The 25,996-nt window shown below is 42.9% G+C and overlaps 2 protein-coding genes across 4 annotated transcripts in view; one reads left to right on the top strand and one right to left on the bottom strand.

Annotated features, from left to right (window-relative positions):
• The window catches only part of LOC143786094 (hemoglobin subunit alpha-3-like), a 223,423-nt gene that overhangs the window by 153,046 nt on the left and 44,381 nt on the right, over positions 1 to 25,996 (top strand). For 2 of the 3 annotated variants that reach the window (XM_077275305.1, XM_077275306.1), the window contains exon 2: positions 4,276 to 4,453. In XM_077275305.1, the coding sequence (XP_077131420.1) occupies positions 4,434 to 4,453 (20 nt within the window). In that variant the 5' untranslated portion in view covers positions 4,276 to 4,433. Of the gene's footprint in view, positions 1 to 4,275; positions 4,454 to 9,555; positions 9,688 to 25,996 lie in introns of all 3 variants that reach the window. The other variant, XM_077275304.1, reaches the window with a different exon arrangement.
• Positions 4,579 to 6,137, bottom strand: LOC143786091 (hemoglobin subunit alpha-5-like). The gene is made up of 3 exons (XM_077275300.1): positions 5,980 to 6,137; positions 5,341 to 5,545; positions 4,579 to 4,780 (listed from the first exon to the last, which is right to left on the bottom strand). Exons 1-3 carry the CDS (start codon positions 6,072 to 6,074, stop codon positions 4,652 to 4,654), a joined length of 429 nt encoding a protein of 142 aa, XP_077131415.1. The 5' UTR covers positions 6,075 to 6,137; the 3' UTR covers positions 4,579 to 4,651.

The raw sequence follows: 25,996 nt of genomic DNA on the forward strand, positions 1-25,996 counted from the left end.
TATTCTTAAAGGGATCCCTTTGTTGACCCGGGATCCCTACTGCTTTTTGGTTATTTTCTATTTTCTTCTTCGTTATTAAGAACTGCCGCAATCATGAACAGTGCATGATACAAACTGCTTGTAAATAGTTTGCACCTTATTAAAGGTGCTCCCTACTGGTTTTACTTAAAGAAGGACTCTTTGTGAAGATACCGCACCGGAGCCTTTGCTGAGTATGGACTGGTAGCTTGAGAAGATGTGCTACCTCGTAAAGACTTGGTCCCCTCTTAAAGGGGATGTTCACTTGTTGCACTTAAAGAATGGTATTGCTTTACGACAGATAGATAGCAATAATGTTTTGATAAAAAGGAAAGTGATGATGATGCTTACATGTAAAAGTTATATGTATCCAATTAGTTGATTGTAAGGAATGTTTGATAATGTTGATAGAAGAATGAGGACAGAAAGTGAACCCGTACGGGGTTAGTCAGCGAGTCCTCTTAGGAGCCATGTAAGGATGGCTCAGTGATTTCAAACCGAAAGTAAATGTTATGTTCTATACTGTGTATAGTAGTTGAAAAGGCAGTAGGCCCGGGCTGAAAGGGGCGGTCCTGTAAAAGAAAGGAGAGGCAGTAGGCCTGGAGCGGTTAGGACAGGCGGTCCTGCAGATTCAACGAAGGAGAATGAAAGAGAAAGAGTTAATTAATATTATAATGTTCAGAATAATTCTTTAGTGGGTCAGCTTGCACGCCCTTAAAGAAGAAGTCAGTTTCATAATGTTTTATAAGTAAGTCTTTAGTGGATAGGGAGTATACGTCCTTAAAGGCAATGTCAACTTGTTATTCAAAAGTTTGCACTAAGTAGAATACCCGATTGGGTAACAGGAGTTATTTATAGCCTGTAATTTATAATGTTTAACCATGTTTGTAACGTTCAAGTGTCCTCACCTCCCATAAAGGGAAGCTCTGTTCAAGCTTACTTATTGTTATTGCATTTTCAAAATTGTATGTCTTTTTGCTAACCTGTATTGTTGTTTTCTTCCCAGTCCAGGAGTACTGGATTTAACCGGGGGGGAGTGCAGCGCCCCAGAGTCCTGGTTGTTGCAGTACTGTGGCTCCGCCACTAAGGGGAGCTATGGTACGTCTGATGGCACTGAAGGAGTTCATCTGACCAGGTATCACAGACACCAAGACATTTCACAGTCGGGCCTCCAGGGGGAGCTAAGGGTTCTATTCATTAGGCCACTCCTCACATACTGGTAAAACTGGGGGTCAGGCAGGAAGTTAGGGAGAAAGCTGACTGGGTTGGAACCAGGCAACACATTGTGGCAGAGGGTGTTGTGGGGGAAGATTCGGTAGGGCCCCTGTCAGGGGTGGGATCCTGACAGAGGCCTGGCAACTTGAGAGAACGTTACGGGACCGTGCCTGCTCAGCATAGCGGCGGTGCCCAAGGAAGGATTAGAAGCGAGATAGATTGTGCTGAGTGAGAAACGAGATCAAAGCAACAAGGAGAATACCAATAGGAGTCGTGCTGTGAGACCGAGGCAACATCCTACTGAGGCGCACAACCGGCGGCCGGAACGCCGAGGAAGTATTCATACATCTAGCTTCAAGCAATACTTCAAACCAACGGCAGGACAGTCAGTCATAGGCGGGCTGTCTCACCTAAATCACCTACGAAGACATAGGGGGCAACCTGTGGAGAGGGGCGACTCTAGGGTCCCGGAAGAGCTCCGAGCCTACCCGTCATACGGGTGCCGTCCTAACCGTAACATCAGGGAGGGACGGAAGATTAGCAGAACATCATCTAATCGAGTTGTGAGGGAACTTAAGAAACAGACACAACAGTTGTGGGGACTTTCCGTAAGCACAGCAGGGAAGGACCACAACACATAGCGCTAGCAGGAAGGCACAGATTTCCACCTGCAAAGAGAACTCTGGAGGTGCCATTGGACCGGCCAGACTTGCGCAGCCTGGTTAACCGTATTCCGGATTGAGGATCCAGAGATCTTCAGTAAAGAGGTAAAGAGACTGCAACCTGGTGTCCTCGTTATTTACTGCACCGCACCACCACCACTATCCACATCTATTACTGTACGCCCCTCAGCAGGGTCACGGACCGGGTCTAGCCACCGTGACAACCCCAGAGCAGAGACTCAGAGGCCCGGTACCTGGTACCCCTCGGCCCTGCGGCAGTGGGGGCGCTACACAAGCATAAGTTAGAGGTATACTCATCAACTTGAGAAGACTTGAAACAGCATTCATGGCACAGTTTTGGGGAACGGTACTGCTCAGATTTCACCAAGTGAACAAGTATGTGCAAAAGATGGAAATTGATTATGGAAATTGCTGAAGTTCTCTAATCATTAGTGAAGTTCTTGATAGAATTGCGAGAACAATTTGATTTATATGAGGAAAAAGCTCTCAACATTTCTGAAAAGAAAGTATATGAGCGTGATGGAAAGTGGTCGATTCTCAGGAAACTTCAATCTGATGAGACACGAGATGATAAAGTTCGTTTAAGCTGGCGTGACCACTTTAGAATCAATACATTTCTAATCAGCTTTGTGAGGATGGGTGAAGGGACAAGAATTATATGCTTTGGTATAGGGCATAGAAATATGTAAAACTTCATTTTAATGAGAATAAAATTGTCACATTCTGATGATTGTTTCAGGTCCCAGCGTTCAGACACCTGTCTATATAAAAGATATCATAGGTGACAACATGATCCAAGGGAAATACACCTTTAATCAATAATATGGCTTAACACACAGCTGTCTTACTGTCCTGAGTGGTGATTTATGCTAAATTATACAGTATACACCCGCTTTGCCCAGCAGTGAAGAGCTGCAGAACACACGCTAGAGACCGGAATAGTGGGGGAAGAAGGAGAAGTGAGGATTTATTTTAATTTTTTTTAATCAATGAAAACATTGTTGGGACCCTTATACTGTATGGAGGGCTAGGGGGCTGCAACATACTGAATGGAAAGCAATGTGGGCCCATTATACTGTATGGAAGCCATGTGGGGCTCATTATACTATATGTAGGGCAATGTCACAGCCATTATACTGTGGAAAGCAATGTGTGGCCCATTATATATGGGAACCTTTATATTTTTTGGAGGACTATGTGGGAGCAATTATACTTTTTGAAGGGTTACTGTTTGGAGGACTGTGTGGGTATATTGTCCTGTTTGCAGGTCTATATAGGGGACATTATACTGTTCAGAAGGCTCTGTGGGGGCCATTATACTGTATGCGAGCAATTAAACCCTGTGAAGGTTTGTGTGTTCTCCATTATACTGTGTGTAGGGCTGTCTTGGGCCATTATGCTGTTTGGAGGGCTAGAGGTGTCCGTTATACAGTGTGGAAGGTTGAGTTAAGGCCATCATTCTGTGTGGGTGTCATTATACTGTATGGAGGCCCATTATTCTGTATGGAGGGCTGTGTGGGTGTCATAGTTGGGGCATCATACTTTTCCGGGGGGGTTGAAGGTGAGTACGGTAGGGTCGTATCAGAATACATATGGAGGGTACTGTGGAAGAACTTTCTGTGGGTGAATCATACTGTGTTTGGGACCAACGCTTTTGTTGACATCATACTCTATGGGAGCAATAAATCTAGAGGCTTCAATAGGAGGAAAATTACTTTGTACCGGCGACAAACTTGTGAGACATGCTCTTCTATGACCCTGCTGAATATATTTTTTTTTTGGGGGGGGCTGTACCCAATTAAAACTTCTGCTATGGATCTTATGATTTCTGTGTACACCACTGTTCACATATATACTCTAGAAATTCAAAGAGTAGGACAGTACTTGGAAAATGGTAAGACATTTTTTGCAAACTTTTTTTTATCAACTTTATGAGTCTAATGTAACTTGAGCCAGAGTTTCCTTCAGGAAATAGTGGTCCCCGTTACAGTGGTAAAATGCTGTTTGGGTAAAAACATAATTTATGACTCTGGAGCTACAAAAAAAAGTTTACACCTTAAATGCTTATTATTTTTTGTGTTATGTCCTAATCTTTGAATTCCTGGATTACTTGGAGCCACTGGCAGTGAGTCCACCAGGACATGTACTATCTTTTGTGCAAGTGATACATAGAGCTGCTAAGTGCAATACATTGGAACTAACATGGTCATAGATCCCCATTGGGCACAGTGAAAATTTGGAGCACTCTGTTCTTTATTTTCCCATAAGATACCTTTGTGTGCCCACAATTTTATGTATGTATGAATTGGTAAGAAAACAAATTGTAACATGCAGCATTATCTCATACTGTATTATGCAGGTATCTCTCCTAAAAGGAAGAGCATTACTTCTAAGAGATAATATGTGCCTTACACGGAACAGAGCTGAGGTATATGGAGAGTATATGGATCCATCTCCCATACAGAACCTGTATACTGAGCTTGGAGTAAGCTATTATTGCAGATTGGTCACGAGAATATGGATTATTATTGTGACAAGTAAGTTTGGCTAACAAAATAATATTGTAATAACAGCCATTACTGCAGATTATACCTTTGCACCCAGGCCGATAAACCAAGAATCATTGTTCACTGTTGACCCATAATGACAACAAACAAGTATGTGCTGATGAAACGGGTTTTATTAACTAACTCATAAAGTCATGTTAACACCCAGTTATCAGGCTGAGGTCCAGTTTATCTGTATTTGGACACCAGGACGGAGGACACAATGGAGAGGAACTTGTCCCAGGCGGCATGAGCGACGGCGTTGAATTCATTAGGGAAGTGGGCAGCCAGAGTCACCTGGATGGAGTGAGACAGCAGCTACAAGAGAAACAAATCTTTATTAGTAATGCTCCATGTATTACCACTCAGTACAACATTTACTAAACATATGACTTGTAAAGGTTCAATTCTGACGTCCACACAAATCGGTCCGAGACCGGACTGGCCGGTGGTCTCCCAACCGGAGCGTGCCAGCTTCATCTATTTCTATGAGGCTGGCACATTCCAGTCCGGAGAGCAGCGGCCTTAGACCCATTTGCAGGGATGTCTGCATGAGCCTTTAAGCACACCTTTAAATTAGCAGAAACACTCAGTTAGGTGATGACCTGGCATGTAAAATACAGATGAGACCTCATTCACACAGTAATATTTCGGGCGGTATTTGTAAGCCAAATGGGACTTAGAGAGAAAAACTGTAAAGGGAAGATCTGCATCTCATCTGTGTTGTGCCCCCAATCCTGGGTTTGGCTTACAAATACTGATGTCAAATATTGACCGAAATATGTCTGTGTCTAAGCTAAGTGTAACGTTTACAAACTAGACAATTTTTACTTGTAATCTGTCATGTAATTAGATGGATAAATGACCGGGCTTCTTACCCTAAAGTTGCCAGGGTCAACCTTGAGCTTCTGGGCATGAAGGTCACTGAGGGTGGACAGAGCTTGGTCAATGTTATCCAGGTGCTGGGCAGCATTGCCAATGGCCTTCACAACCTTTCCTCCATGGCTGTGGAGATCCTTGGAGCCGCCGCTCAGGTCGAAGTGGCTGAAGTAGGTTTTGGTCTGAGGGTAGCTCAAGAACATCCTGCGGGAAAAGAACATATGATTAATGTAGATAATAAATAGCATTGTGATGCTGTACTAGGTCATTGGTTACATATCTGTGATGGCTAAAGAAATCTCCACTTTATGTTAGAGAAAGCAATTTTCTTCCAACCAGTGATATTTAGACTTAATATAGAATAAATCAAGATATCTTTACTATAGTATGTGTAAAAAAGGTTATATTATGCAGACAGGTAGTATGACACACATGACTAATAACCAAAAGAAAAGAGCACAGAAAAGAACTATATGGTCAATTATTGGGTATTCATAAAGTAACACTTCAACTATATATACGTAATTGTACCCTGTCTAAACATTAGAGTTAAATTTGATCTAATACCTCTTTAAATGCTAAGAGAAAAGTCATTAGGAATCATTAGTATGTATGAGAAGACGACAAGTTGGTGTTACCTCTCCAGAGCCTCGGCTCCAATGGCATCGGCATGGCCAGCAATCTTGGATGCCAGGGAGGCAATGGCAGCCTTCTCAGCTTCAGAGAAAGTCATGATTGGTTCAGGTTAGTGCAGATAGACTGGACGGTACCTAATGTGCTGGCCTGGACCTGCACTTTTAAAGAGACACAGACCCCATAACAACATGAGATACCACCCCTTTTTTTGAGTTACACCCATTGGCTTATCTGTATAGGAAAACAATTATGTCAGGGATTTCGTAGCGCCTGCTAATGTCACAATAATGATATAAGTTGCTACCTCAGCATTGTATGATAACACGCTGCATACAGTACCAGAGTGATAACCGTATATGCCGAATCATTCCTATAATTGTAACTAGGCAACTTTATTCAAAGTCATAAATCATCGGTCACAATCTATAGATTTCCATCTATGGCATGTCTGCATGTGTTATATGTGTAAGCCTTATCAATATAGCGTAGGATTCATACTGAAGGGTACAACTACCTTTAGGATTTTTCATTACAGAAGTATATACCAGCAGATACAATGCCATTTTGGAGATTTGAGGTGAAGAATAAGCCAGAAGCTTCATAACTACAATTCATTATAACCTCTGGTGTTTGTAGAACTCATCCTTTTGCCAGTTACGTTCTCATCTGTAAAGCTATAAAGGTGTATATATGGCAGTCTAAGTCTGGCAGCTACACATGATAGCGTAGAAATGTGCAGAAAATGACTTTCATCTGAAGCCGAAAAATAAATACAGACACCCACAAAGCGCGCTAAGTACATTGGCCATGTGAATTGTGAATGCTGAATACATGAAATGTGAACTTCATTAATGCTATATAGACTATGAATATGGAGCTGAGGAACGTTATATACAGTATGATCAAATGGTATGGGCTTGTCTGCTGACTACATGGTGACCTCTGTAGATGGGACTAAGCCTAACATAGTTACTGGAGATAATCAAACGTTTTCATATTTGAATTTGCCAGGTTCGGCAAATTCTTCTAAGAGATTCAGATAGTTTATTTTCACTGAAATGATGTGGCTAAGGCTGTGTGCACATGGTGCCTTTTACTGTAGACATGGGCATAGCTGCTGAGTATTCCCAGGCGAAGCGTCTTCAGGAAATCACCATTGGACAGTAGCCTTGCTCCTGAGGCTACTCTGCCACTAAGAGTAGCCATCTCCATATATAACATAAAATAAAGTAACACTCTGTAGCGCTACTCTTAGTAAGCACCTGTACACACCTGACTTCTGTTTGGATCAGTCTTTTGTTATTTGTATACATAATCTCTGACTGAGCACTCTGCCCCTCAGCCTCTTGTGGTTTTAATTACGGCAGGATCCTACCTTCCTATATACAGCACTGGCAAAAATTAAGAGACCACCACATCAAAACCCTGTCATGGCCAGCTCAATCTCCAGACCTGAACCCCACTGAAAACCTCTGGAATGTAATCAAGAGGATGATGGATAGTCACAAGCCATCAAACAAAGAAGAACTGCTTACATTTTTGTGCCAGAAGCAGTGTGAAAGACTGGTGGAAAGCATGCCAAGACGTATGAAAGCTGTGATTAAAAATCATGGTTATTCCACAAAATATTGATTTCTGAACTCTTCCTGAGTTAAAACATTAGTATTGTTGTTTCGAAATGATTATGAACTTGTTTTCTTTGCATTATTTCAGGTCTGAAAGCATTTTTCTTTTTTTTTTACCATTTTTCTTTGTCAGAAAAAATATATAAAATGTATTGCTTGGAAATTCGGAGACTTTGTCAGAAGTTTATAGACTAAAAGAACAATTTACATTTTACTCAAAAATATACCTATAAAGAGATGTAAATGTAGGCTATCAACCCATGATAGGAGCCCCGATAGGAGAGGTCCCAGCAACAAGAATCGACTTGTCATGGCTGCTGGGTACACATGAATTGGCCAATTTATACGCTAAGTACTCTCAATTTTTCCTATTTTCTAGAGCTACAGAGTGCTACTTTATTTTGCTAGTTATATATGGAGATGGCTACTCTTAGTATGCACCTGTACACACCTGATTTCTGTTTGGGAGTCACAGTCAGTCTTTTGATATTTAAAAACATGAAAACAATAAAAAAAAAACAAAAGTTCAAACCCCACTTTTATCCCACTAAAAATAAAACATTGTAAGAAAATATAAAATACACATATTTGGTATCGCTTTCAGAAAAGTCTGATCTATCAAAATAAAAAGTAAATTCATCTGATCGGTAAATGGCGAAACAAGAAAAAAAATTAAAACACCAGAATTCGTTTTCTGGCCAATGCAACATTGCAATAAGAGGGGATCAAAACATCATATGTACCACAAAATGGTATCAGTAAAAACAGCAGCTCACTGCGCAAAAAATAAGCTCTCACACAGCCCCAGATGCCGAAAATTGAAAACGTTATGGGTCCTTGAAAATAGTGACAAAAGGTTTTTTTTTTATGAATTTACGACTTTTTTCCAAGACTTAAATATGAAAAAACAATACATATTTGGTATCTGCGTAATCATACTGACCTGCAGAATCATATTGCCAGGTCAGTCTTACCATATAGTGAACATGGTAAATTTAAAAAACAATTGTGGAATTGCACTTTTATTGCAATTTCAACACACTTAGAATTTTGTTTCTCGCTTTCCAGTGCATCACATGATAAAATGAATGATGTCAATCAAACTTACAAATCATGACGCAAAAAATAAGCCCTCATATGGCTACATTGATGGAAAAATAAAAAAATGATGGTTCTTGGGAGAAAGGGAGAAAAAACGGAAAACAAAAAAAAAATGGAAAATTGCCTGGGGGTGAAGGGATTAAGTGGTCCTAGTAATTTGGAAGTTAGAAGCAAGAAAGATGGGCACAGTTCTGGCATAGAACAATGTTTGATGCAACTTATGGACTTGTGAATTCTGTGTCTGTTCATTAACCGCTAGAAAACACAGGAAATTTTAGCCATTTTTTGCTGATCCATACTTAAATGTAGAATAAAATGTATCATATTTTGAAGGGGTGTTCCAAGGAATACAAATGTTTTCTTTGTAAAGTACCTTTACCCAATCTGTATTATCTATCAGTTTCTGGCAAATTTCATTTTTGACTTCGTGGGAAACCGATCCAGTGTTGAGGTTTCTCTATGTCATAAAAGCCCAGCTCTCATAGCTCTCGACACCCTTGCACCATTCATAGGTTGAAGGCTGGCCTCCCCACATTATTCTTGTTCCATCTGCTGTTAGTATTGTCCCATGTACACGTGACCACAGTAAGCTATACCAGGAGTGACTGAACTACCAAGTATAGCAATGGTCATATTACTGTGTGACTTTGTGTGAAATTGATTTTCAGAACCTGTAGCAAAGGTCACGCCAGTTATCTGTGGTCCCATTCAGACAAGGCCTGGTTTGGCACATGGAGAGTTAGGACATTTAGTGTTCAGGGACCATTCATGTTTAGGGATGTGGTTGGATGGCTTCTGCTCTCTTTGATCAAAAAACCCTATCTAAATAGCGCACATTTTTAACTTTTACAGCTACATTGGATTTCATGTATTCCTTAGTGGCAGTGTGCTTACATTGTGAATGCCACCAAATGGGAGTGTCACGTCTCACAATAATATCACACCAGGCAAGCAACCCAAAAGAAAACCTATAAATGCCATCAGGTAAGATGGTTCTTTGTGCTACCGTCCAGTAGTCACAACGTAGCTGATGGACCAAGCCCTAAGAATCAATCAACTGTAACCTGGGCTAATGTTTCCTGTTCCATGTTGATGATGTTATGTCTTACACTATGGGTTACTGACCAGTGTGTATGTAGCATGCCCAGCCACCGGACTCCGAAAAGTCAGGTGTAAAAGAATCTCTGAGGGTGTGTAAAGCATGCCGGTCCAGTTGTGGACAGCCCCATGTAGAAACAAGTCCGATGGGTCACATCTGGTGAGGCACTGCCTCTGCATGACCATCACAGAGAAGCAGTTAGTTGTGTGGTCTAACCAAGCCTGAGTAAAAGCCTGAGAGTATTGTGCCGGAAAAAGTGTGAGGCAAGTGTAAGCACCCTCACCAGTGTGAGAGAGGGAGAAGAGTAGAACATACTAATAACTAATTGTAGAACGTTCCAGTAGAAAGATTAGACCTTTTTCTGGAAGTGTTCTAGAAAATAACGATGTACTGTTCCGTATGTTGTGACTTCATGTCGGGGCAACAACCTTGTTGGCCAGCCATGGTAGATAGACCTCAATGCAGCATCCGGCGCACCTCCTTTACAAAGTTCCCTCACAAATTACACTTTATTGCTGCTACACCAACAGCGGATTACTCTGCTCTCAGTCCATAAATCCGTTTCACAAGAGAATTGTCCAGCCACAAATTGCAGCTGATACATTGTTACAAGCACTGGAGTCAGAGATAAGTCTGATACTGGCTGTCTAACTTCTCAGATGCCTTTTTTGCTCCATCAACACGATAGTGGGGTGGAGATCAGTTGCGAAAGGGCCAAATCGGCAATTTTACACTGACAGGCATAATTCACTGTGGTGACATGGTCAAATGCTTTAGTGGAACCAAAAGTGTGTCAGTACTGTAGATAAAGTGTTCAAAGAAATTAAAATAAAAACACAAAAAGCGAATAAAGCTAATATGTCATTTAGACAGCATAGTGGACGCCATATAAAAAAAAAACCCCAAACAATCACAGAATTCCTATGTTTTATATTCTTCTACCCCAAAAATGTTGTATGTTTACAACACATAGTGCCTTGAAAAACTATTCATACCCCAAGAACTTTTTCACGTTGCATCCACAAACTTAAATGTATTTTATGTGATCTAACACAAAGTAGCAAGTATTTGTGAAGTGTAAAGGGAATGAGGCATGGTTTTCTAAATATTTAAAAATAAATCTGCAAAGTTTGGCGATCATTAGTATTCAGCCCCCATGAGTCAACAGCATGTAGGACCACCTTTCACAACCATTACTGCTGCCAGTCTTTTGGGATCTGTCTCTACCAGCTTTGCACATCTAGAGACCGAATAGTTCTCTATTCTTCTTCGCACACTCGCTCTAGCTCAGTGAGATTGGATGGAGACGTTTGTGAACAGAAATTTTCAAGTCCTTGACAGATTGTTAATGGGATTTAGGTCTGGACGGTGGCCGGGCCATTCACACACATGAATATGTCTTGATGTAAACCATTCCATTGTAGCTCTGGCAGTATGTTTAGGGTCGTTGTCCTGCTGGAAGTTGAACCTATGACTCAGTCTGAAGTCTTTTGCTGCCTCTAACAGGTTTTCCTCAATGATTGTGTAGAGTTAATAATGACCACATTATTATATCTTCATAAGCAGTTCTCCTCTTCCATTCTCTTTTTCTACATGTGAAATATGCTTTTTCTGCCACTATTTCATAACAGCCTACAAAAATAGTCCTCCCAAAAAATTATATAAAAGTAATTTTTATTAAGCCATATTAAAACATAATTAAAAAAGGGAAGACATTATACAAAAAGGACAAGCAAACATTGGGCAAAAATATGCAATAGGTCCAACAGTAATGATATTTGTATACTGTTGGACCTATTGCATATTTCTGCCCAATGTTTGCTTGTCCTTTTTGGATAATGTCATCCCTTTTTTAATTATGTTTTAATATGGCTTAATAAAAATTACTTTTATGTGATTTTTTTGGAGGACTATTTTTGTAGGTTGTCCTGATTCTCACGGTCCTCCGTGTTGGGACAGTTGGGATTAATAATGACCCAGCCACACTTACTGTATTTTGCTGTATACACCATACGCAAGCTTGCAACCCATGTCAGGGGTCCTCAATGTCTCGCGAGTCCCTATACTAAATACTATGCTTGTGTATTTTGGCCAAAATATTGACAAATATCTCATGCAATTATATACATCTTCTTTGCACATTTTTTTATGCAGGATACAGGCCAGGACTCTCCAGTGATGGCTGGGCAATGTGGGGGGGGTCTGTCCTGTGGGTGCACATATGGTATTGGCAGCCCACCTGATGTAATAGTAGGGGCGTTGGTAATAGGCTGTTATATGGACAGAGGTGCATCTCACTTAATGGTGTGAATGTCACCTTATACAAGACTCTGTGCATTTTGAATACGAGACAGCCACTCCACAGATGTTTGGTGGGTTAGTGAGTGGTTATTTTATTATTATTTTGAACCTGTTATGCAGTTGTGTCTGGATATGGTGTTGCAAGTATGTGTATATTTTTTTCTATGATGTCTTTTATTAATTATTGCCCTTTTTTCAATGAATCGTTGAGTAAGGTCACAATATGGAAGCTTTTTCTTACAATGAAAAACATCCAAGCACGGCTATATTTTGCCAAATCATGATTCAAATCTACCATGCCAAAAGCATGTGGGAAAACTTGTTATAGTCTTATGAGACCAAGGTTAAACTTTTTAATCATAATTCCAAATGGCATATTTGGTGCAAAGCCAACACTGCATCACCAAAGGAACACCATACCCACAGTGAAACATGGTGGAGACAGCATTTTGCTTTGGGGCTGTTTTTTGGCAGCTGAAAATGGGGCTTTAGTCAAGGTGGGGGGAATTCTAAATAGTTCCAAATATCAGTCAATCTTGCAACAAAACCCTCAGGCCTCTGCTATAAAGTTGAAGATGAAGAGGAATTTCACCTTTCAGCACAAAAGTGACCATAGGCATACCTTCAAATCAACCAAAAATGACTTCAACAGAAGAAGAGTAAAGTTTTTGAATGGCCCACCAAAATGCAGAACTGAATCCAATAGAAAATGTGTGGGTAACCTAAAGAGGGCACTGTACATAGACGATGACCTAGAAATCGGAAAGATTTCGAGAGCTACTTCAAGGAATAGTGGGCAAATATCGACAAATCTAGATGTACCATGCTGATAGACTCCTACTCAAAAAGACTGAATGTCTTTATAAATTCAAAGGGTACTTCAACAAAGCATTAGGTTTTAAGGGTGTGCTTATTTGTGCCACCACATTATTTTTTTTTTCTTCACTCACCTGAAAAGGTAGCCATTTATTTTTCAATTTAATTTTTTAGAATATGAATGACATTAAAGTTGGAAAACATTCTGTAATGATTCTTATGTTGCAGTTTTTTACATGACAAAAACCTGTTAATTTAACAGGGGAGTGTATATTTTTACATTCCCTGTATATATTCTATACACAGAGGGTGAAATAATTATTGAACATGTCACCAATTTTTTAAGTAAATATATTTCTAAGGCATGGTTGGGGGAGGGGAGGGGAGGGGGAGGTTTGGAGCTCATAGGATTTAGGCTATGTGCCCACGTTGCAGAAAGGCTGCGGAAATGTCAGCAGCATTTCCGCAGCTCCCTACCACGGGTAAAACGCATGCAGAATTTGCATGCGTTTTCCCACAAAACACAAGCGTTTTTAGCTTGCAGAACGCTTGCGTTTTCCAAACGATTTGAAGCATGGCTTGGAAAAGTGATTGACAGGTTGGTCACACTTGTCAAGCATAGTGCTTGACAAGTGTGACCAACTTTTTACTATTGATGCTGCTGCCAATGCAGAATCAATAGTAAAAGATAGAGTGTTAAAAATAATAATAAAAAAAAAATATATGGTTATTCTCACCTTCCGATGGACCCCGATCTCCTCAGAGGCGCTCCCAGAACGCTCTGTTCCCAGTGATGCTTTGCGAGAAGGACCTTTGTGACATCAGGGTCGTGTGACCATGGCGTCATCCCAGGTGATTCGCGCAATGCATGCCTGGGAACGGAAGCCGCCGCGTGCACCGCTGAGAGGCGGGAGGACTCCGGGGCCATTAGAAGGTAAGTATATCCCTATTTTTTATATTAATTTTTTTTTACAGGGATATAGTACCTAGGGCCTGCAGGAGAGTCTCCTCGACTCCAGACCCCGGTACCATCCGCACATGAAGCGCTCACTTTACGCATGGTAGGCATAGCCACATGCGTAAATTGAGCGTTTCAATGCAATCCTATGGCTGCAGAATCACTGCGATTCCGCAGAAATAATGAACATGCTGCGGATTTTACATGCGATTCCGCAGGGGGAAAATCCGCAGAACGGCACAGCAATTGCAGAATCCCATAAGATTGCATGGGAATGTGTTTTTTAAGCGGTTTTTAGCGTTTCCGCTGCGGCAAAAAACGTGGCAGAAACGCATTAAAAAATGCAACATGGGCACACAGCCTAAAAAGATAAATGTGAATGCTACTATGTACAACAGCCTTCATATACCAATTAAATCAATTAGAGTAATTACAGATACCGTAGTCATCTGTGCCTGTCTGGTGAAAAAAAATCAAGTAAAGTGAAATCCAACCAAACGTGCTAAACAGAAACTAAACAGATATAGAGTATCTAAAATAGAAAAAAACAAACATATACAGACAAAAACCTATGAAGATAAAATAAACAATTAGATTCAATAGATATAAAATACCGGTAAGTCATTTCTAGAGTTCAGACTTTGAGGAAACTTGGTATCTAGTTGTAATATCCAATAAGCCTCACATAGTGCCAACATAATGATAGACACCTCTCCATTACTAACCCCAGAGCTTTATGCCAGCTGTGATTTTTGATACATCACAGCTGTCATCAACCACAACTACCATTACCCCAATTGCCTCCGCATTAGGGTAATCGGGAAGAGAAGGGCAAAGGCTCAGAATTGGCACCTCTCACATGATGCGTAAATTATGGGGTGGCTGCTGGCTTGCATTTTTAGGCTGCGAAGGGCACAATGACCAGGGACCTTCCCAGCCTGATAACATAAGCCCGCAGCTGTTTGCTTTACCTTGGCTGGTGATTATCAAAAAATGGGGGGGGGGACCCCACGTCATTATTTTAAGTTATTTACCGTATTTATTAGGTTAAACCAGGCTAAAAACATCTGTGTAAAAGCACTTGCAACCCATGTGCGGCGGTGAGCCCACATCAAAGCCGGGGCATGTCAGCTGTTTAAACAGCTGACATGTGCCCACAATAGCGGTGGGTGGAATCGCGATCCACCCGCCGCTATTAACTAGTTAAATGCTGCTGTAAAATGCTGACAGCGGCATTTAACACGCGCTTCCACTCATCGGGCTGGAAATGCGTGCACTGGTGACCCCCGTCACGTGATCGGGAGTCATTGGTGCGTTGGCATAACAACCAGAGGTCTTCTGAAAACCTCTATGGTTGTTGATGCCAGATTGCTGTGAGTGCCACCCTGTGGTTGGTGCTCATAGCAATGCAGTAAATCTGCTACATAGGAGTGGTCTAAGCATCGCTCCTATATAGCAGAGCCGACAAGGCTATGCCAGCTTCTAGCCTCCCATGAAGGCTATTGAAGCATGGCAAAAGTAAAAAAAAATGTTTTAAAAATATGAAAAAAAATGTATATGGATACACCTAAATAAAATGGGAATGGTTGGTGATATCAACTTCCTGTTTGTGGCACGTTGGTATATGGGAGGGGGAAAACTTTTCAAGATGGGTGGTGACCATGGCGGTCATTTTGTAGTCGGCCATTTTGGATCCAGCTTTATTTTTTTCAATGGGAAGAGGGTCATGTGACACATCAAACTTACTGAGAATTTCACAAGAAAAAAATAATGGTGTGCTTGGTTTTAACCCCTTCACCCCCGGAGCTTTTTCCGTTTTTCCGTTTTCGTTTTTCACTACCCTCCTTCCCAGAGCCATAACTTTTTTATTTTTCCGTCAATTTGGCCATGTGAGGGCTTATTTTTTGCGGGACGAGTTGTACTTTTGAACGACATCATTGGTTTTAGCATGTCGTGTACTAGAAAACGGGAAAAAAATTCCAAGTGCAGTGAAATTGCAAAAAAAGTGCAATCCCACACTTGTTTTTTGCTTGCCTATTTTGCTAGGTTCACTAAATGCTAAAACTGACCTGCCATTATGATTCTCCAGGTCACTACGAGTTCATAGACACCTAACATGACTAGGTTATTTTTCACCTAAGTGGTGAAAAAAAATTCCAAACTTTGCAAAAAACAAAACAAAACAAAATTGCGCCATTTTCCGATACTCGTAGCGTCTCCATTTTTCATGATCTGGGGTCAGGTGAGGGCTTATTTTTTGCGTGCCGAGCTGGCGTTTTTAATGATAGCATTTTGGTGCAGATACGTTCTTTTGATCGCCCGTTATTGCATTTTAATGCAATGTCGTGGCGACCAAAAAAACGTAAATCTGGTGTTTCGAATTTTTTTCTCATTACGCCATTTAGCGATCAGGTTAATGCTTTTTTTTTATTGATAGATCGGGCGATTCTGAACGCGGCAATACCAAATATGTGTAGGTTGGGGTTTTTTTTTATTGATTTATTTTGATTGGGGCGAAAGGGGGGTGATTTAAACTTTTATATTTTTTTTATTTTTTTCACATTTTTAAAAACTTTTTTTTTTTACTTTTGCCATGCTTCTATAGCCTCCATGGGAGGCTAGAAGCAGGCACAGCCCGATCGGCTCTGCTACATAACAGCGATCATCAGATCGCTGTTATGTAGCTAAAATGCAGGTGTGCTATGAGCGCCGACCACAGGGGGGCGCTCACAGCCACCGGCAATCAGTAACCATAGAGGTCTCAAGGACCTCTATGGTTACAATGGAGTAGCGTAGCTACTGGGGGGGCAGAGGGGGCCATCGCCCCGGGCCCTGTCACATGAAGGGGCCCACCAGGAGCCAGGGCCACCTCTGTGATGAGGCAGAACACCGCATAGGAGCAGAGCAGTATAACGTCTGCTCCTATCTGACAAGCTGCAAGCTGGCTATTAGCACAGTGGCCGGCTGCAGAGTCTCCCCCTTGCAGTGAATGATTTCGCCCGTCTGACCTGATCATGAAGCTTTTCCCCAGCTGCAGTTTTCTTCACTCTGTGCACGCTGGGATTGGCTCAGGCACGCTGGGTCCTAGTGCCCACATCTTACATTTCACTTACACTTCCTGGTCCTGCCTGCAGTGCAAACTTTATCAGTAAGTGGGGATGGGACTTATTAGGTTTATCAAATTCAGGTATGTCAGTGTGAGACCTTTGGGGTATTGTGGGGGCTGAAAGTTAGTGAGGAGGGACAGGGTACTGAGGGGTAAATGTGAGACCATGGGGGTATTGTGGGGGAGGGGAGACAGGACACTGGGGGGTGAATGTAAGACCATTTGGGTGTTGTGAGGGGAGAAGGTGGGTGAGGTGGGACAGGGCTCTGAGGGGATGTGAGCTGATGGGGGTATTGGGGCTGAAGTGGGGGAGGGGAGACAGGGCACTGGGGGGTAAATGTGAGACCATGGGGGTGTGGGGGCTGAAGGTGGGTGAGGTGGGACAGGGCACCGAGGGGTGGCTGTGAGACGATGGGGGTATTGGGGCTGAAGTGGGGGAGGGGGACATGTCACTGGGGGCTGAATATTATGTTTAGTTATGATATTATATGTACTCCATCACATGTAATATTTGCTGTCTGGGGAGGCTGGAGGGGGGAGGGGGGGGGGGGTAGGGGGCTTTTGATACATACCACCTGGGTCTTTATGAGTATTAGTATAAGGAGCCGGCATACAGTAACCAAGAGCTGCATCACATTTACAGCACCACCAGCATTTTTTTTTATTTCATTGCTGGACCGGTGCTGAAAATCCACGTCCCCTGCCCCCTGTCTGATATTCATCTTCCGGCGTTTTCATCTGTTTTAGTGCTCATTTCCACTTGCAAGAGAAAAAACGGTCCGTAATCTGGACCGAAAAAACGGATTTAGTGTATGCGATTGCCATGCGATTGTCATGCGAGTGTTATGCAATTTTTAATCGCACCATCCGTTTTACATCTGTATGACATCCGTATGCAATCCGTTTTTTTTCTCTGCAACTATTTTTATACAGTCATTTACAGGATCATTTACAGTGTTCTATGCCACAGAATGGTAAGGTATACGTAAAAAGCGGACGGAATACGGATGGTCCGTATTCCATGCGTTTTTTTTCTCGCACCCATTGACTTGCATTGGCGAGTCTCGTCCGAGACTCGCAGCAAATCGCAGTATGCTGCGATTTTTTTCTCAGTCCGATTTCGGCTGAGAAAAAAATCGCAAATGAAAAGACACCTATTGACTAACATTGGTCCGAGTGCAATCCGATTTTTTATCGGATTGCACTCGTCCGTTTTCCTCGCAAGTGGAAATGAGCCTTTAGTCTCCGCTCGGCTCCGTCTCCTGCAGTTTGTGACCTGTCCGCGGCTCCAGTGTTTCATGGAGCAGCGCAGAGGTCACTAATCAATGTGAGTCTGTGGGAGCCTTGTTCTGGCCTCTTTCTCACTCTCAGGCTATGTGCACACGGTGCGGATTAGCGGCTGCGGATTCGCGGCTGCGGATTTACAGCAGTTTTCCATCTGGTTTACAGTGCCATGTAAACCTATGGAAAACCAAGTCCGCAGTGCCCATGGTGCGGAAAATACCGCACAAACGCTGCATTTTATTTTCTGCAGCATGTCAATTCTATTTGCGGATTCCGCAGCGTTTTACACCTGCTCCTGTATAGGATTCTGCAGGTGAAATCTGCACAAAAAACACAGGAAATCCACACAAATCCGCAACGTCTGCACATAGCCTCATAGTCTTACATTGAGCGCTTGTGACATAGCTTCTAACTTCTGGCCAGTCAGAAGCTGCGCTCACAAGTTTGAGCAGCGGCACTGCAGCAGTGCCACAAAATAGTGAATACGCCGGAGGAGGAGTAAATGACCGGGGCATCCAAATCATGACAGGGAGCTGTGAGTCCATCATACTGTGTATAAGGGAGCTGCGGGCCCATCATACTGTGTATAAGGGAGCTGGGGGTCCATCATACTGTGTATAAGGGAGCTGCGGGCCCATCATACTGTGTATACGGGAGCTGCGGGCCCATCATACTGTGTATAAGGGAGCTGCGGGCCCATCATACTGTGTATAAGGAAGCTGTGAGTCCATCATACTGTGTATACGGGAGCTGCGGGCCCATCATACTGTGTATAAGGGAGCTGGGGGTCCATCATACTGTGTATAAGGGAGCTGCGGGCCCATCATACTGTGTATAAGGGAGCTGCGGGCCCATCATACTGTGTATAAGGGAGCTGCGGGCCCATCATACTGTGTATAAGGGAGCTGCGGGCCCATCATACTGTGTATAAGGTAGCTGCGGGCCCATCATACTGTGTATAAGGGAGCTGCGGGCTCATCATACTGTATACGGAAGCTGCAGGCCAATCATACTGTGTATAAGGGAGCTGGGGGCCCATCATACTGTGTATAAGGGAGCTGCGGGCCCATCATACTGTGTATAAGGGAGTTGCGAGTCCATCATACTGTGTTTAAGGAAGCTGCGGGCCCATCATACTGTGTATACGGGAGCTGTGGGCCCATCATACTGTGTATAAGGGAGCTGCAGGCCCATCATACTGTGTATAAGGGAGCTGCAGGCCCATCATACTGTGTATAAGGGAGCTGCAGGCCCATCATACTGTGTATACGGGAGCTGCAGGCCCATCATTCTGTGTATACGGGAGCTGCGGGTCCATCATACTATGTATAAGGAAGCTGCGGGCCCATCATGTGATAAGGGAGCTGCGGGCTCATCATACAGTGTATAAGAGGGCTGCGGGCCCATCATACTGTGTATAAGGAAGCTGGGGGCTCATCATACTGTGATAAGGGAGCTGCGGGCCCATCATACTGTGTATAAGGAAGCTGGGGGCTCATCATACTGTGTATATGGGAGCTGTGGGTCCATCATACTGTGTATAAGGAAGCTGGGGGCTCATCATACTGTGTATATGGGAGCTGTGGGTCCATCATACTGTGTATAAGGAAGCTGTGCACACATCATACTGTGTATATGGGAGCTGTGGGCCAATCATACTGTGTATAAGGGAGCTGCGGGCCCATCATACTGTGTATAAGGGAGCTGCGGGCCCATCATACTGTGTATACGGGAGCTGCAGGCCCATCATACTGTGTATAAGGGAGCTGCAGGCCCATCATACTGTGTATACGGGAGCTGCAGGCCCATCATTCTGTGTATACGGGAGCTACGAGCCCATCATACTGTGTATAAGGGAGTTGCGAGTCCATCATACTGTGTTTAAGGAAGCTGTGCACACATCATACTGTTTATAAGAGAGCTGCGGGCCCATCATACTGTGTATAAGGAAGCTGGGGGCTCATCATACTGTGATAAGGGAGCTGCGGGCCCATCATACTGTGTATAAGGAAGCTGGGGGCTCATCATACTGTGTATATGGGAGCTGTGGGTCCATCATACTGTGTATAAGGAAGCTGGGGGCTCATCATACTGTGTATATGGGAGCTGTGGGTCCATCATACTGTGATAAGGGAGCTGCGAGTCCATCATACTGTGTATAAGGAAGCTGTGCACACATCATACTGTGTATATGGGAGCTGTGGGCCAATCATACTGTGTATAAGGGAGCTGCGGGCCCATCATACTGTGTATAAGGGAGCTGCGGGCCCATCATACTGTGTATACGGGAGCTGCAGGCCCATCATACTGTGTATAAGGGAGCTGCAGGCCCATCATACTGTGTATACGGGAGCTGCAGGCCCATCATTCTGTGTATACGGGAGCTACGAGCCCATCATACTGTGTATAAGGGAGCTGCGAGCCCATCATACTGTGTATAAGGGAGCTGCGAGCCCATCATACTGTGTATAAGGGAGCTGCGAGCCCATCATACTGTGTATAAGGGAGCTGCGGGCCCATCATACTGTGTACAGGGGAACTGTGGGGGACATCATACTGTTTGACGGGAGCTGCGGGCCCATCATACTGTGTACAGGGGAACTGTGGGGGACATCATACTGTTTGACGGGAGCTGCCGGCCCATCATACTGTGTATAGGAAACTGTGAAGGCATATTGTGCATATGGGAGCTGTTGGCCCATTACACTGTATATAGGGGAGCTCTGGGGGGCATTATACTTTCTATAGTGGAGTTCTGTCAGCATTATACTGTGTATAGGGGAGCATTGGGCTCATACTATCTATAGGGGAGCAGTGGGAACATCATACTGTGTATAGGGGAGCTGTGGGGGCCTTAGACTGTGTATAGGGAAGCTTTAAGCTCAAGAAAAAAAAACCATAAGAGGTTAGCGTTAGGACCGGCAATATGTGAGGACCCTTGACGCGGGTTGCCGGCTTAAGTATTGTGGCCATAATACCAACTAATACCTTACATACATTGTTATGTTTTTGGACACGTCATTTTTTCAGGGTGCAGCTGGGCCCCAGATGGCTCTGTATACTGTGGCCTCTGTTCACACAGGATGCATGATAGCAATGGCTGGCCCGCTATATGGCGTTACTAATAGGCCTGAGCCATATGCTTTGTATTTCTGTGTGAACATGCCACATACAGATCATTTTTGCGCAGGTGTGCCAGGTGGCCAAATCCTGATTGTAGGCTGGCTTGCAGTATTGGTATTATTGCACCTGTGCATTTGTCATCCACCATCTTAACTTGGGTCCGCTGCACTTTGGTTAGTGTAATTGGTTGGAGGCCTCAGACAGGTAAGCATCTCTGCCTGTGTAATGGTTTTTTGTGTTGTTGTGTTAAGCTTTGAGCTCACCATACTGTGTATAATGGAGCAGTACATGGGGGAACTTAGGGTACATTATGAAATGTTAAGTGGGCACTTAAGCATTATTGTTATAGGGGCACTCAGAGTATTGTGACCATCAAAGTTGCATATGGTCACAATATGGCGGTAAAGTCAATGTTCGTTTTTGTATATAGATTTATTTTCAATAACAGAGCAGTCATATTCTGAGGTTCCCCTATATTCACAATTAGAGTGCGCAACCGTAGCTGTAATCAGGGTTAGCTGGTTAGGGGCCCACTCAGATGTTTCGCCCCCCCTAAGTTGAAACCCTAGCTACGCCTCTGAATGGAGGAGCATCGCCGACCCCCGATCATGTGACAGGGGTCGGCGATGCGCTCATATCCGGCCGCACGGCCGGATGCGGTAGTTAAATGCCGCTGTCTGCGTTTGACAGCGGCATTTAACTAGTTAATAGCGGCGGGTGATCGCGATTTCACCCGCCGCTATTGCGCGCACATGTCAGCTGTAAAAAACAGCTGACATGTCGCGACTTTGATGTGCGCTCACCGCCGGAGCGCACATCAAAGCGGGGGTCCCGACATGTGACGTACTATTCCGTCACATGTCGGGAAGGGGTTAATGTAACTTTATTCTTTCATGAGTTTTTTACAAGTTTGTGACCACTTATAAAATGTGTTCAAAGTGTTGCCCATTGTGTTGGATTGTCAATGCAAGCCTCTTCTCCCACGCTTGACACACTGATAGCAACACCGCAGAACAAATGCTAGCCCAGGCTTCCAGTATCCTTTGTTTCAGATGCTGCACATCTCGAATCTTCACAGCAAAGACAATTGCCTTCAGATGACCCCAAAGACAAAAGTTTAAGGGGGTCAGATTGGGAGACCTTGGTGGCCATTCAACTGACCCACGACAACCACTTTCCAGGAAACTGTTCATGTAGGAATGCTCTGACCTGACACCCATAATGTGGTGGTGCACCATCTTGCTGGAAAAACTCAGGGAACGTGCCATCTTCAGTGCATAAAGAGGGCAACACATCATCATGTAGCAATTTCAGATATCCAGTAGCATTGAGGTTTCCACGGATAAAGAATGGCCCCACTATCTTTGTACCCCAAATACCACACCATACCATCAATTTTTGTGTTCCAATTTTTGTGTTTCCTGGAAAGCGGATTGGTCATCGTAGGCCAGTTGAATGGCCATTGAACCCCATAGACTTTTATCTTTGGGGTCATCTGAAGGCAATTGTCTATGCTGTGAAGATATGAGATGTGCAGCATCTGAAACAAAGGATACTGGAAGCCTGTGCTAGCATTTCTTCTGCGGTGTTGCTATCAGTGTGTCAAGTGTGGGAGAAGTGGCTTGCATTGACAATCCAACACAATGGGCAACACTTTGAACACATTTTATAAGTGGTCACAAACTTGTAAATAACTCATGAAAGAATAAAGTTACATTAAAACCAAGCACACCATTATTTTTCTTGTGAAATTCTCAATAAGTTTGATGTGTCACATGACCCTCTTCCCATTGAAAAAAATAAAGTTGGATCCAAAATGGCCAACTTCAAAATAGCAGCCAAGGTCAACACCCATCTTGAAAAGTTTTCCCCCTCCCATATACCAATGTGCCCTCAGGGTTATGGTCTTTGGACCTTTATGTTATTTATTTTCTTTTTTTTTAGGGACTCATGTGCAATGTGAGGTGGTGATAGGTGGGGGGTGGGGTATATAGCAATCTGCATTGTTTATGGGGACCCTCCATCTGACCCCCCTTGTTCCCACTCATCTGCTTGTAAGCATTGCATCTTTTGCTAGTTACTTCCACACTTTATATGAAAGATAGACAGGTGTTACTTTATCCTTAGTCAATTTATGGATGCATGCTGACCTCCAGGTGTCCACTTTTGGATGCACTGCTCCCTCAGGGTTATGGTCTTTGGACCTTTATGTTATTTTATTTTTTTTTAGGGACTCATGTGCAATATGAGGTGGTGATAGGTGGGGGGTGGGGTATATAGCAATCTGCATCGTTTATGGTTCTTTATGTACTGTTGAGATGTTTTATCTTTTCTGCGAATTAATAAAGTTATATGACTATTTTTACCGGATGTAATCAGTTTGCTCCTTTTTCTCCTATTTTTGTCATTATACAGTTTATACACTTAAAGAGAACACCTCATTTACCAATCTAATAGGAATACCTTCACCAAGAACTCCTGATGAAACTGCAGAGGCGGTGAAACGCACGTCGAAATGCAGCTTTTTGGACCACACATCTAGGGGCATCATAACTGCAGGTATATTATGATGATCTTATGAAGCCATTATACAGGTATATGTGAATAGGTTAGGTGCAATAGCTGTTTATATTAGAATCATTATATTTGTTATGCAATTTTGCAGTGATGTATATGCACTTTATCCGAATGAATTAGTTAGAAAAAGGCTTTTTTTGATGGTTTAGATTTTATATTATATGTACCTGCTAGTAATTCTGTGATGACCAGCATTGGTAACTGTGGGCCTTCTATAAAATTTGAGTGGATTGGCCATGATATTTATTGATGTGTGACTCCATCTTTTCTATTTCAGCAAAATATTAAAATTTTCGACGGAGGGTAAAACCATCTGAGGTGTACTCATATTTTTTGGTACGTGGTTAACAGTGTTATTGTAACATGTCATTTTATCTTATGATAATGTAAATATAGGTTGTTATATTGGAAAACTATTCCTTAATTTTCTCTATTGGTAATCATTATACAGTTTGGTGACTAATGTGGTTGAGATTATACAGCATAGAAGCTAATATGGGGGCCATTATATAGTTTGGGGGCTAATGTGGGGGCCATCATACAGTTTGGGGGTTACCATGGGACCATTAGACAGTTTCTCTCTGTATCTCATGGAGATCACCACAGTTCATCATCCCTGCTCACAGTGAACTGCACTAACAGCACCATGTGTCCTGAATTTCAGCGTGGACAGTCGCATCATGGTACCATTCATGTTGAAAACCAGATATCACAGAGATGGATTACAGCATGGGACAGTATAGCTTACCTGCACTTTGGAGAAGTGAGGGATATGGTTGTTTGTCATTTTTGTTTTTTTACACGAGGACATGGGCATCGGTGGATTTGGCATAAGGTGAGTATTATTGGTGTTTATTATTTTCAGTTTGTTACAGGCGACATGGGCTTCAATGGAATAGGCATAAGGTGAGTATAACTATGTTCTGATTGTTAAATAAAAGTCTAAAACAGGGTGTTTTGTATTATTTCAAATAAAAGATTTTATTCTTGCTGTGTTTTTTTTCTCCAAACTTTCTATGGGGTCTTATAGACGCCTATCCATTACTAACACCTGGGCTTGATATAGCTTGACAACACAATGGTGACATCAACCCCAACCCTATTACCTTACTTGACATAGCCACAGGGCAAGTGGGAAGAGCGAGGCTAGGCGCAAGATTTGGCACATCTTATAGATGTGCCATTTCTGGGTTAGCTGAGTGCTGATATTGGTAGCCTGGGGAGGAGCAATCTCTCTGACACTTCCCAGGCTATTATTATAAACCCACAGCTGTCTGTTTAGCCTTTGCTGGTTTAAATTTATAGGGGGACCCTACCTCATATTTTTTCTGTGATTCCCCATAAATTCACCAGGAAAGTCTAAGCAACCAGCTGTGAGCTGTAATTAATAGCCTGGGAACCTTATGGGATATTGTCCCTTGTCCTTGATTATTATTACCTTCAGCCCCAAGCTGTGGGCTTTCCCTCTGCTGACTATAAAAATTGCATGGGAGCAAAATATGTCATTCATGTGTCATCAGTGTGCACGTGCGCAGCACACATTTTTTTCGTGCTGTGGAAAAAAAACTGACATGTTTGTGGGTTTTTCACGCAGACACACGGTCCATGTGAAAAACCTGATTGAATGCAATGGGTGTGCGTGTGTCTGTATTTGCAGCCCTTAAATATATAGACACAATAAACGGACGTGTGAAGAAGGCCTAATACTGTATTGAGCACTATATGGGGCCATTATACTGTATGAAGCACTATGTGGTGCGCATTATACTATATGCAGCACTGTATGAGGCCATTACACTGTATGGAGCACTATGTGGGGCTCTTTGTACTGCATGGAGCACAATGTGGGGCCCTTTACACTATATGGAGCAGTACTTGAGGACATTATACTGTATGGAGCACTATGTAGGACCATTAAACTGTATGGAGCATTATATGTGGCCATTATACTGTATGGAGCACTATATGTGGCCATTATACTGTATGGAGCACTATTTTGGCCATTATACTGTATGGAGAACAATGTGGG

Source organism: Ranitomeya variabilis, chromosome 7 (genome assembly GCF_051348905.1).
Source record: "Ranitomeya variabilis isolate aRanVar5 chromosome 7, aRanVar5.hap1, whole genome shotgun sequence".
In the NCBI taxonomy this organism is placed as follows: Eukaryota; Metazoa; Chordata; class Amphibia; order Anura; family Dendrobatidae; genus Ranitomeya; species Ranitomeya variabilis.